General features: G+C 40.6%; 1 protein-coding gene across 1 annotated transcript in view; it reads left to right on the forward strand.

Annotated features, from left to right (window-relative positions):
* Positions 1 to 480: 480 nt before the first annotated feature.
* The window catches only part of LOC124033515 (sodium/potassium/calcium exchanger 5-like), a 24,413-nt gene continuing 10,553 nt past the window's right edge, over positions 481 to 14,340 (forward strand). The window contains exons 1-7 of the mRNA XM_046345536.1: positions 481 to 817; positions 1,145 to 1,324; positions 1,508 to 1,591; positions 1,728 to 1,831; positions 5,174 to 5,274; positions 5,869 to 6,140; positions 7,230 to 7,436. Of these exons, the coding sequence (XP_046201492.1) occupies positions 658 to 817; positions 1,145 to 1,324; positions 1,508 to 1,591; positions 1,728 to 1,831; positions 5,174 to 5,274; positions 5,869 to 6,140; positions 7,230 to 7,436 (1,108 nt within the window). The 5' untranslated portion in view covers positions 481 to 657. The remainder of the gene's footprint in view (positions 818 to 1,144; positions 1,325 to 1,507; positions 1,592 to 1,727; positions 1,832 to 5,173; positions 5,275 to 5,868; positions 6,141 to 7,229; positions 7,437 to 14,340) is intronic.

Here is a 14,340-nt window from a genome sequence, read left to right on the forward strand (position 1 = left end):
CCAATGATGAAAATTACAGGCCTCTCTCATCTTTATAAGTGGGAGAACTTGCACAATTGGTGGCTGACTAAATACCTTTTTGCCCCACTGTATATACAAAATATATATTTACATATAATATATTTATTTATATATTGGATGAATACATGATGAAAACATTTCCCCAATATATTTAAATTTGATTGAAAAACATTCCAATATATAATTGTTCCGTATGGGAGCCTAGGCCTATATGGGCACCATGAGTGAGGCCTTTCTAATAATATTAAATGAGTGTAAATGTTTATTTCCAGGAAATATCTTTCCTATCCTGAGACTTTTCTATGGTCAAATTGAATGGGGGGAGGAGGGAGCGAGTTACAGGGGGCTGAGGTGCCTTCAGCTAGAATAACTTCAACCCGTGATCTCTCTCTCTCTCTCTCTCTCTCTTTTTTTTTTGTTTCTCTCTGTCTCTGAACACAGGCCTTAAAATATGCTTTTCTCCCCCATGATCTCCCTTCAGCCCTAATAGAGCAGGGTAGTGGTAGTAGTGGTATTTGTGAGTTAGGTTAGTTAGTAAGAGGCTTGTTGTATGTTTACTGGCTTATGAGTGAACTCATGACGCACTGCAACAGTAGTTAATGAAAGCGTTTTTTTACCGGTTTCTATTCTAAAACCATGTATAGAGACGGAGTGCTGCACAAGAAGAACAGAAAAGACTTTCTACCTTATTTTCTAGGACTAGTTTTAGTTTTCTATTGCACGGTTCATCTTGTGTCTTTCATTGCAGCAGCAGCTCAGGAGGACTCCCATTCCAACAGAGTGCGCCGGGCGCTGGGTGAGTGTTAATATCTCCCCATCGAGCCTGATAATCAATTAGATCAAGCCAATAAACGGTGACAACGTTTTCACAGCTAATGGCGGTGACTAATTGAGAAGGAATCCCCATAACGTTCCTCAGAAGAATAGACACAATGTTGGCACTGTGGTCATTCAGTAATGTTACAGTCATTTATTTAAAAAGCCTATAATTATATTATTGTAGACTGTTACTTTCTTTTTTCACTTCAAATGTTTATTTTTATTGTATAAGTTTCATACCTTTTACTGAGTTTGTAGACTGTTACTTTCTGTAACTTAGACAACTCTGTGTGTGTTGTTTCAGAGAATGAGACAGAGTGTATTACAACGCAGTCGTCTGAGTTTCCAGAGGGGTTCTTCACACTACAGGAGAGGAAGGATGGAGGACTCCTCATACACTTTATGATCATATTTTACATGCTGCTGGCAGTTGCTATAGTCTGTGATGACTACTTCCTACCTTCTCTAGAACTTATCAGTGACCGTAAGTCACTCTTTCTCTTCTCTGTGTGTGTGTGTGTGTGTGTGTGTGTGTGTGTGTGTGTGTGTGTGTGTGTGTGTGTGTGTGTGTGTGTGTGTGTGTGTGTGTGTGTGTGTGTGTGTGTGTGTGTGTGTGTGTGTGTGTGTGTGTGTGTGAAATGGCAACATCTCTTGGTCTCCGTTCCAGGTCTGGGTCTATCTCAGGACGTAGCAGGAGCCACCTTTATGGCAGCAGGCAGCTCTGCTCCTGAAATGGTCACTGCTTTTCTGGGTACGTAAAGGCATCTGAAACATTTGCACAACATATAATTAATTACTATGGTTTGCTGAGAATAACTGCACCTCACTAAAATCATCATCTTCAGCATCATGTGTTAACAATTGTATGTGTGTGTGTGTCTACCCAGGTGTGTTTGTGACAAAGGGAGACATCGGTGTGAGCACCATCGTAGGATCAGCTGTCTACAACCTCCTGGGGATCTGTGCTGCTTGTGGACTCCTGACCAAAGTGGTATGTGTACAGTACACACATTATGGGAAGCATTACCTAACCATAAAGAGCTCAGTGGTATAATAATCATCCATTCCAGCCAGGGGCAGCTTTAGTAGGTCAAGGAGGGGAGATGATTGTGTAAACTGTTATGGTGTGCGTGCGTGTGCGTGTGCGTGTGTGTGTGTGTGTGTGTGTGTGGCCGGTCCTGGCCGTTCTGCCACCCACGTTGAAATCAGGTTCATTTTCAGTTCTGAATGGAAGTTGAAAAGATGCCATTTCTAGACATCTATGTTTGGGCCATATAAAGGCATATCACAACCCACCATCACACCTCAATCACTAAGCACAGAGAGCTCAGTGCAGCAGGGTCCGGTGGGTTAATGGATCCTGGATGAGCCCCATTATGTTACGCCTCTGTGAAGAGGGAACGCAACACCCTGCCACAACTCAACTCTCCCTGAAGTGAAAGTGGTATGGACTGTAGGTGTGAGTAAGGATGACAACAGAGGTATGGACTGTAGGTGTGAGTAAGGATGACAACAGAGGTATGGACTGTAGGTGTGAGTAAGGATGACAGAGGTATGGACTGTAGGTGTGAGTAAGGATGCCAGAGGTATGGACTGTAGGTGTGAGTAAGGATGACAGAGGTATGGACTGTAGGTGTGAGTAAGGATGACAGAGGTATGGACTGTAGGTGTGAGTAAGGATGACAGAGGTATGGACTGTAGATGTGAGTAAGGATGACAGAGGTATGGACTGTAGGTGTGAGTAAGGATGACAGAGGTATGGACTGTAGGTGTGTGTAAGGATGACAATAGAGGTATGGACTGTAGGTGTGTGTAAGGATGACAATAGAGGTATGGACTGTAGGTGTGTGTAAGGATGACAATAGAGGTATGGACTGTAGGTGTGTGTAAGGATGACAACAGAGGTATGGACTGTAGGTGTGTGTAAGGATGACAACAGAGGTATGGACTGTAGATGTGAGTAAGGATGACAACAGAGGTATGGACTGTAGGTGTGTGTAAGGATGACAGAGGTATGGACTGTAGGTGTGAGTAAGGATGACAACAGAGGTATGGACTGTAGGTGTGAGTAAGGATGACAACAGAGGTATGGACTGTAGGTGTGAGTAAGGATGACAGAGGTATGGACTGTAGGTGTGAGTAAGGATGACAACAGAGGTATGGACTGTAGGTGTGAGTAAGGATGACAACAGAGGTATGGACTGTAGGTGTGTGTAAGGATGACAACAGAGGTATGGACTGTAGGTGTGTGTAAGGATGACAACAGAGGTATGGACTGTAGGATGACAAAAGGCAGAGAATTTACAGTTTACTAGGAATTTATTCCTTCACGTGGTAATATGGGGAAAAGGGGCTGGACGGAACCAAAGCAAAGAAAGTAAATCTCAAAGCCCCATCTACCTTACCTGCCTACGCACTACTTACCTAATTTAGCACCACCTGGTGCCCTAACCAAAATACAGGGGGTGGTCCGCCCAGATCTTACCTAGTGTGCCTAGACAGTGAATATACTATGGGTATATATATGCCCACGGGCCTCTTGCCTAAGCACTCCCTGGGTGCCTTCCCCTTCCCCCCTGGGAACAAATGAAACAGAATATTAAACCATTTCAAACAAACTAAGAAACAAAAGGACATAAAATAAGCTCTATCTGATAATGCAACAATCTAACAGAGTACATACCAACTGCCTGTATCACTCTCAGAAACAACAAATGTAATATGACCCTCAGCCTCCTCTCTAAGCCATGATCTCTCTCAACCACAATCAATCTTTCTACAAATCAATCTTTCTGCAATCAATCTTTCTGCAATCAATCTTTCTGCAATCAATCTTTCTGCAATCAATCTTTCTGCAATGAATCTTTCTCCTCCCAAAAATGATCTCTCTTCTGAACAGAACACTGGCTTTTATATAGCTGCAGAAGGAATGGGTAATTGGAGACAGGTGCGTCTTGGCGAGGGGGCGGGGTCAGCTCTCCAATTAGCTATGGAGTCGACCAATCAGCTACTTGGGGAGAATTCAGGAAGCCATCTCCTGAAACACACACTCAAATACACAAGCTATAACACAGAAACTGGGGAACGTAACACATACCGGACCGAATCTGAACCAAGCATAAACAACTAGGATTGGTGAAGATTTTGTCTGAATATCAGCTACACAACTTTATCAGGAGGAGTCATCTCTATTTGCAATGTGTTTATACAGCTGGAAATGCACAAGTATTTTCTTCTTTGCTATGATCAGCTCATCAAAATGTCGGGATACAAACCTGAAACCACTGATAATGACAGTTTGGCCCACGGGATGAATCTCCTGGACAGCAGTTGTGGGCAGCCTGATTGTCCAGACCATATTGTCCCTTTTACTTTGACCTGTCCTGTTTTTAGGATACGTTGTTTGTTAACATGTCAGCGCAATTTTGATTTGATTGGGCACCATTTAGGTTACTAAATATTTGATTGGAACAACCTGCATGATGTAAGAAGTTTCTGTCTATTTACATTGTCATACATTTTATCTCCAGCCTGTAAGCTACAGGCAGGTAGCCAAGTAGTTAGAGCGTTGGGCCAGTAACCGAAAGGTTGCTGGATCGAATCCCTGAGCTGACAAGGTAAAAATCTATTGTTCAGCCCCTGAGCAAGGCAGTTAACCCACTGTTCCCCGGGCACCGAAGATGTGGATGTCCATTAAGGCAGCCCCTGGACCTCTCTGATTCAGAAGGGTTGGGTTAAATGCGGGAGACACATTTCAGTTGAATACATTCAGTTGGACAACTGACTAGGTATCCCCCTTTCCCTTACAGAAAAGGCCACATATTCTTTCTACCATATCCTATATGTGCTAGATGATTTGTCTGACAGAATGTTAGTAGAGCTCCAGAAATGCATCTCTCCATCAGCACCCTGCAAAGGCACGCTGGCAATGGACAAGATAAATATTCTGCGTCCCTGCCTTTTACAAAGTAGACACTGATTATCACAGGGGGGTATCAGCTCTGACCTAAAAAGTCCATATTCAACTGGTTGAGAGAAATTGACATTGTTTTTGGGCAGAATTATGTGAGGTTTAATTTGTTGCTGGAGGTGCATCTAGTCAATCTGCTGCCATAGGCAGTCGCCTAATGAGCTGGCAGGCCCTGTGTGTGTGTGTGTGTGTGTGTGTGTGTGTGTGTGTGTGTGTGTGTGTGTGTGTGTGTGTGTGTGTGTGTGTGTGTGTGTGTGTGTGTGTGTGTGTGTGTGTGTGTGTGTGTGTGTGTGTGTGTGTGTGTGTGTGTGTGTGTGTGTGTGTGTGTACTATAATCTGTAAACAGTGTGTTTTCTGTCCTAGGTGGGTCGTCTGACCTGTTGGCCTCTGTTCAGGGACTGTCTAGCTTACGCCATCTCTATCTCTGCTGTTATAGCCATCATTTCAGACAACAAAGTCTACTGGTAAGTGTGTGTGTGTGTGTGTGTGTGTGTGTGTGTGTGTGTGTGTGTGTGTGTGTGTGTGTGTGTGTGTGTGTGTGTGTGTGTGTGTGTGTGTGTGTGTGTGTGTGTGTGTGTGTGTGTGTGTGTGTGTGTGTGTGTGTGTGTGTGTGTGTGTGTGTGTGTGTGCGTGTGGTGTAGCTAGGGCCTTCTGTGTGTGTTTGCAACAGTATAACTTTTCCAAGACAGTGGAAGTTTTCCATGTCATTGAGAATTTATTGTCAATAAAGTTAAAGTGCCCTGTGTGTACTGGTAAGTATCCGTGTTCAACTCCACTTCCTCAATCTCAGCATGCAGTAACACTTTACAGCCCAGCGCTGTGAAACTAATTATCAACAATCCTCCTGGGTACACAACCTTCCTATTTTATTACTGCCGGTTACAGAGTCATAAACCAATCAGTTCTAATATACAGTACATGTACAAGTGATTGTATTCGTTTTAGCATTTAACTCTCCTCTTCCCTCCTCTCTTCTCTTTTCCTGAAATCCCTTCCCCTCCCCTCCTCTCCTCCCATCCCCTCTTCCCCTCCCGTCTCCTCTCCTTCCCTCTCCCCAGGTATGATGCAGCCTGTCTGTTGCTGGTCTATGGGGTGTACATCGTAGTGTTGTGTTTTGACCTGAGGATCAGTGAGTGTGTTCTGAGGAGGTTCAGTCCCTGCTGTACTTGCCTGGGGAAAGGTTCCGGGGATCACAGCGAGACACAGCCATTGGTTGACACCACTCTGAGGGTCCACAGACGTTCTAGAAGTGACAGCGGAATCTTCCAGGATGATTCAGGATACTCACACATTTCCCTCAGTCTGCACGGCCTGAATGAGATACCAGAGGGTAGCTGACTCTATCTGTCACGTAAAAGTTTTTAAGTATTTGGTTTTAAATATACTTAAGTAATCAAAAGTAAATGTAATTGCGAAAAAATACAATTAAAAATTACTTATATTAAGCAAACCAGACGGCATAATGTTCTTGTTTTTAAATTTACGGATAGCCAGAGGCACGCTCCAACACTCAAACATAATTTACAAACTAAGCATGTGTTTAGTGAGTCCGCCAGATCAGAGGCAGTAGGGATGACCAGGGATGTTCTCTTAATAAGTGTGTGAATTAGACCATTTCTTGTCCTGCTAATCATACAGAATGTAACGAGTACTTTAGGGTGTCAGGGAAAATGTATGGTGTAAAAAGTATACAATTTTATATAAGTAAAAGCAAAAGTTCTCAAAAATATAAATTGTAGAGTAAAGTACAGATACCCCAAAAAACTACTTAAGTAGTACATTCAAGTATTGTTACTTATGTACTTTACTCTACTGCACACACACACACACACACACACACACACACACACACACACACACACACACACACACACACACACACACACACACACACACACACACACACACACACACACACACACACTCTGGTATATGACACATTGATGCCATGCAGACTGAGGAAGGGGTGTGTGTGTGTGTGTGTGTGTGTGTGTGTGTGTGTGTGTGTGTGTGTGTGTGTGTGTGTGTGTGTGTGTGTGTGTGTGTGTGTGTGTGTGTGTGTGTGTGTGTGTGTGTGTGTGTGTGTGTGTGTGTGTGTGTGTGTGTGTGTGTGCGTGCGTGTGTGTGTATGCGTGCGTATGTGATTTACTCCAGTGGGGAGTTTGCGGGGACAGAGGAGAACAAATTGCAACATTTTTCCTGCCAAGCAACAACAACACAGCAAGAGGTGCCGCTAATCAAAACACAGATCTGAGAATCACACACATATTTTCTCTTGAACGCTTTCTCTGGATTCTACATAAAAATTCACAATTTGTGTGAGAACTTATTCAAGTAAATCACACCTGTGTGTTTCATATGAGAACAGGGATTGACACCACTTGTGTTTTCTCTCTCTCTCTGTGTGTGTGTGTTCCAGACCACAAGAGTGTGTTCTCAATGCCAGAGAACGACCTGAAGCGAATCCTGTGGGTGCTGTCCCTCCCGGCCATCGTGATTCTCTACCTGACGATTCCAGACTGCAGGAGACGGTTCTGGAAAAAATGGTTCATGTTCACCTTCTTTATGTCCGCTGTCTGGATCTCAGCCTTCACATACGTACTGGTCTGGATGGTCACTATCGTAGGTAAATATATATATATATATATATATATATATATATATATATATATATATATACTACCGTTCAAAAGTTTAGGGTCACTTAGAAATGTCCTTGTTTTTGAAAGAAAAGCTCATTTTCGGTCCATTGAAATAACATCAAATTGATCAGAAATACTGTGTAGACATTGTTAATGTTGTAAATGATTATTGTAGCTGGAAACGGCAGATTTTATATACATAAGTGTACAGAGGCCCATTATCAACAACCATCACTCCTGTGTTCCAATGGCACATTGTGTTAGCTAATCTAATTTTAAAAGGCTAATTGATCATTAGAAAACTCTTTTGCAATTATGTTAGCACAGCTGAAAACTGTTGTTCTAATTAAAGAAGCAATACAACTGGCCTTCTTTAGACTAGTTGGAGTATCAGGAGCATCAGCATTTGTGGGTTCGATTACAGCCTCAAAATGGCCAGAAACAAAGAACTTTCTTCTGAAACTCATCAGTCTATTCTTGTTCTGAGAAATTAAGGCTATTCTATGCAAAAAATGATCGTACAACGCTGTGTACTACTCCTTTCACAGAACAGTACAAACTGGTTCTAAGTTCCTCTGTCCAGTGTCTGTGTTATTTTGCCCATCTTAATCTTTTATTTTTATTGGCCAGTCTGATATATGGCTTTTTCTTTGCAACTCCTCCTAGAATGCCAGCATCCATGGAGTCGCCTCTTCACTGTTAACATTGAGACTGATGTTTTGTGGGTACTGTTAAACGAAGCTGCCATTTTGTTGTTACAGCCTTATTCTAAAATATATAACATTTTTGTTTAATCCTCAGCAATCAACACACAATACCCCATAATGACAAAGCAAAAAAATATTTTTTTTATGGCAAATTTAAAAAAAATAAAAACAGAAATACCTTATTTATATAAGGTATAAGACTCGGAATTGAGCTCAGGTGCATCCTGTTTCCATTGATCACAGTGGAAAATTCAATTGATTGGACATGATTTGGAAAGACAAACACCTGTCTATAAAAGTTGACAGTGCATGTCAGAGCAAAAAACAAGCCATGAGGTCGAAGGAATTGTCCGTAGACCTCCAAGACAGGATTGTGTCGAGGCACAGATCTGGGGAAGGTTACCAAAACATTTCTGCAGCATTGAAGGTCCTCAAGAATACAGTGGTCTCGTTCATTTTTAAATGGAAGAAGTTTGGAACCATCAAGACTCTTCCTAGAGCTGGCTGTCCGACCAAAATGAGCAATCGGGGAGAAGGGCCTTGGTCTGTGAGGTGACCAAGAACCCGATGTTCACTCTGACAGAGCTCCAGAGTTCCTCTGTGGAATGGGAGAACCTTCCAGAAGGACAACCATCTCTGCAGCACTCCACCAATCAGGCCTTTATTGCAGAGTGGCCAGACGGAAGCCACTCCTCAGTAAAAGGCACAGGACAGCCCACTTGGAGTTTGCCAAAAGGCACCTAAAGACTCTCAGACCATGAGAAACTGATTCTGTGCTCTGATGAAATCAAGATTGAACTCTTTGGCCTGAATGCCAAGCGTCACGTCTGGAGGAAACCTGGTACCATCCTTACGGTGAAGCACGGTGGTGGCAGCATCATGCTGTGGGGCTGTTTTTCAGTGGCAGAGACTGAGGAGTGAGGCAAAGATAAATGGAGCAAAGTACAGAGATCCTTGATGAAAACCTGTTCCAGAACGCTCAGGACCTCAGACTGGGGTGAAGATTCATCTTCCAACAGGACAACGACCCTAAGCACACAGCTAAGACAACACAGGAGTGACTTTGGGACAAGTCTCTGAATGTCCTTGAGTGGCCTTGCCAAAGCCTGGACTTGAACCTGATCGAACTTCTCTGGAGAGACGTGAAAATAGCTGTGCAGCAACGCTCCCTGTCCAACCTGATAGAGCTTGAGAGGATCTGCAGAGAAGAATGGGAGAAACTCCCCTAATACAGGTGTGTCAAGCTTGTAATCGCTTCCAAAGGCGCTTCAACAAAGTACTGAGTAAAGGATCTGAATACTTATGTATATATAATATTTCAGTTTAAATTTTTTATAAATTAGCTACATTTTCTAAAAACAGTTTTTGCTTTGTCATTATGGGCTATTGTGTGTAGATTGATAAGGGGGAAGGATTCCATACATTTTTGAATAATGCTGTAACCTAACAAAATGTTGAAGGAGTTAAGGGGTCTGAATACTTTCCTAAGGCCCTGTATATACTGTCTATATATATATATCTATATACAGTATCAACACTGGTCTGGAGGGTCACTGTATATACTGTCTATATATATATATCTATATACAGTATCAACACTGGTCTGGAGGGTCACTGTATATACTGTCTATATATATATATCTATATACAGTATCAACACTGGTCTGGAGGGTCACTGTATATACTGTCTATATATATATATCTATATACAGTATCAACACTGGTCTGGAGGGTCACTGTATATACTGTCTATATATATATATATCAACACTGGTCTGGAGGGTCTATATACAGTATCAACACTGGTCTGGAGGGTCAGTATCAACACAGTATCAACACTGGTCTGGAGGGTCACTGTATATACTGTCTATATATATATATCTATATACAGTATCAACACTGGTCTGGAGGGTCACTGTATATACTGTCTATATATATATATCTATATACAGTATCAACACTGGTCTGGAGGGTCACTGTATATACTGTCTATATATATATATCTATATACAGTATCAACACTGGTCTGGAGGGTCACTGTATATACTGTCTATATATATATATCTATATACAGTATCAACACTGGTCTGGAGGGTCACTGTATATACTGTCTATATATATATATCTATATACAGTATCAACACTGGTCTGGAGGGTCACTGTATATACTGTCTATATATATATATATCTATATACAGTATCAACACTGGTCTGGAGGGTCACTGTATATACTGTCTATATATATATATATATACAGTATCAACACTGGTCTGGAGGGTCAGTATCATACACTGGTCTGGAGGGTCACTGTATATACTGTCTATATATATATATATATACAGTATCAACACTGGTCTGGAGGGTCACTGTATATACTGTCTATATATATATATATATACAGTATCAACACTGGTCTGGAGGGTCACTGTATATACTGTCTATATATATATATATATATCAACACTGGTCTGGAGGGTCACTGTATATATACAGTATCAATCAACACTGGTCTGGAGGGGGTATACTGTCTGATATATATATATATATACAGTATCAACACTGGTCTGGAGGGTCACTGTATATATATATATATATACAGTATCAACACTGTCTGGAGGGTACTGTATATACTGTCTATATATATATATACAGTATCAACACTGGTCTGGAGGGTCACTGTATATACTGTCTATATATATATATATATCATACTGAGTATCAACACTGGTCTGGAGGGTCACTGTATATACTGTCTATATATATATATATATATACAGTATCAACACTGGTCTGGAGGGTCACTGTATATACTGTCTATATATATATATATATACATATCAACACTGGTCTGGAGGGTCACTGTATATACTGTCTATATATATATCTATATATCATCTGGAGGGTCACTGTTATACTGTCTATATATCAGTATCAACACTGGTCTGGAGGGTCACTGTATATACTGTCTATATATATATATCTATATACAGTATCAACACTGGTCTGGAGGGTCCTCTGCACTGTATATACTGTCTATATATATATATCTATATACAGTATCAACACTGGTCTGGAGGGTCACTGTATATACTGTCTATATATATATATATACTGCATTGGTCTGGACACTGTATATACAGGTCTGGAGGGTCACTGTATATACTGTCTATATATATATATATATATACAGTATCAACACTGGTCTGGAGGGTCACTGTATATACTGTCTATATATATATATACTCATTGTCTGGAGGGGCACTGTATATACTGTCTAACAGTATCTGGTCTGGAGGGTCATTGTCTGTCTGATATATACTGTCTATATATATATCTATACAGTATCAACACTGGTCTGGAGGGTCACTGTATATACTGTCTATATATATATATATACAGTATCAACACTGGTCTGGATGTATATACTGTCAGATAGGGACGATATACAGTATCAACATTGTCTGAGGGTCACTGTATATACTGTCTATATATATATATATATACAGTATCAACACTGGTCTGGAGGGTCACTGTATATACTGTCTATATATATATATATATACAGTATCAACACTGACTGGAGGGTCACTGTATATACTGTCTATATATATATATCTGATACAGTATCAACACTGGTCTGGAGGGTCACTGTATATACTGTCTATATTGTATATATACAGTATCAACACTGGTCTGAGGGTCACTGTATCATATATATATATATCAACACTGGTCTGGAGGGACTATATATATATATATATATACAGTATCAACACTGGTCTGGAGGGTCACTGTATATACTGTCTATATATATATATATCTATACAGTATCAACACTGGTCTGAGGGTCACTGTATATACTGTCTATATATATCCTATATCAACACTGGTCTGGAGGGGCACTGTATATACTGTCTATATATATATATATATACAGTATCAACACTGGTCTGGAGGGTCACTGTATATACTGTCTGCATATGTATCAACACTGGTCTGGAGGGTCACTGAGTCGATATCCCTATGCATTGTCTGAGGGTCACTGAGGGACTGTCTTCCCTCTGCATTGTCTGGAGGGTCACTGTATATGTCTACAGTATCAACACTGGTCTGAGGGTCACTGTATAGATATATATACAGTATCAACACTGGTCTGGAGGGTCACTGTATATACTGTCTATATATATATATATACAGTATCAACACTGGTCTGGAGGGTCACTGTATATACTGTCTATATATATATATATTATACAGTATCAACACTGGTCTGGAGGGTCACTGTATATACCTCTATATATATATCAGCATTCTGGAGGGACACTGTATATACTGTCATATGTCAGACTGAGGGGCGATTCCCTATATATACAGTATCATTGTCTGACACTGTATACAGTCTGAGGGACGATTCAGTATCAACACTGTCTGGAGGGTCACGTATATATACAGTATCAACACTGACTGAGGGACTTTCTATATATATATATATATACAGTATCAATGTGTTGTCTGAGGGTCACTGTATATACTGTCTATATATATATATATACAATCAGACTGAGGGACACTGTCCCTGTCATGCATTATTGATCAACACTGTCAGACTGAGGGATATATATATATATATACAGTTCCCTCTGCATTGTCACTGTATATACTGTCTATATATATATATATATACAGTATCAACACTGGTCTGGAGGGTCACTGTATATACTGTCTATATATATATATACATCAACACTGATTGTCTGATATATATATATATACAGTATCAACACTGGGGACGATTCTGTCTATGCATTGTCTGACGTATCAGACTGAGGGACTGTATATACTGAGTCTGCATTGTCTGATATATATATATACGTCAGACTGAGGGACTGATTCTGTCTATATTGTCTGACAGTATCAGACTGAGGGACTGTATATACTGTCTATATATATATATATATACAGTTGGTCTGGAGGGTCACTGTATATACTGTCTATCTGCATTGTCTGATATATATATATATACAGACTGAGGGTCACTGATATACTGTCTATATATATATATATACAGTATCAACACTGGTCTGGAGGGTCACTGTATATACTGTCTATATATATATATATACAGTATCAACACTGGTCTGGAGGGTCACTTATATACTGTCTATATATATATATATATATAGTATCAACAGGTCTGGAGGGGCACTGTATATACTGTCATATATATATATATACAGTATCAACACTGGTCTGGAGGGACTGTCTATATATATATATACAGTATCAACACTGGTCTGGAGGGTCACTGTATATACTGTCTATATATGCAGTTGTCAGACTGAGGGACGATTCAACACTGGTCTGCATTGTCTATATATATACAGTATCAACACTGGACTGAGGGTTCACTGTATATACTGTCTATTATATATATCTGACAGTATCAACACTGGTCTGAGGGTCACTGTATATACTGTCTATATATATATATATACAGTATCAACACTGGTCTGGAGGGTCACTGTATTGTGTCTATATATATATATATACAGTATCAACACTGGTCTGGAGGGTCACTGTATATACTGTCTATATATATATATATACAGTATCAACACTGGTCTGGAGGGTCACTGTCTGATATATATATATATATACAGTATCAGACTGAGGGTCACTGTATATACTGTCTGTATCAACACTGGTCTGTCACTGATATACTGTCTATATATATATATCTATATACAGTATCAACACTGGTCTGGAGGGTCACTGATTCCTGTCTCAGTATCAACACTGGTCTGGAGGGTCACTGACTGATATATATATATACAGTATCAACACTGGTCTGGAGGGTCACTGTCTAAGAAAATATATACATTGTCACTAGGTAAGTCAGACTCCTTTACATCAGTGTTACTATTGTCAGACTGAGGGACGATTCCCTCTGCATTGTCTGACGTCAGACTGAGTGACGATTCCCTCTGCATTGTCAGACTGAGGGACGATTCCCTCTGCATTGTCTGATGTCAGACTGAGGGACGATTCCCTCTGCATTGTCTGACGTCAGACTGAGGGACGATTCCCTCTGCATTGTCTGACTGAGGGACTGAGGGACGATTCCTCTGCATTGTCTTGTCAGACTCTGCATTGTCTGATGTCAGACTGAGGGACGATTCCC

This window comes from Oncorhynchus gorbuscha, linkage group LG04 (assembly GCF_021184085.1).
Source record: "Oncorhynchus gorbuscha isolate QuinsamMale2020 ecotype Even-year linkage group LG04, OgorEven_v1.0, whole genome shotgun sequence".
Classification (NCBI taxonomy): domain Eukaryota; kingdom Metazoa; phylum Chordata; class Actinopteri; order Salmoniformes; family Salmonidae; genus Oncorhynchus; species Oncorhynchus gorbuscha.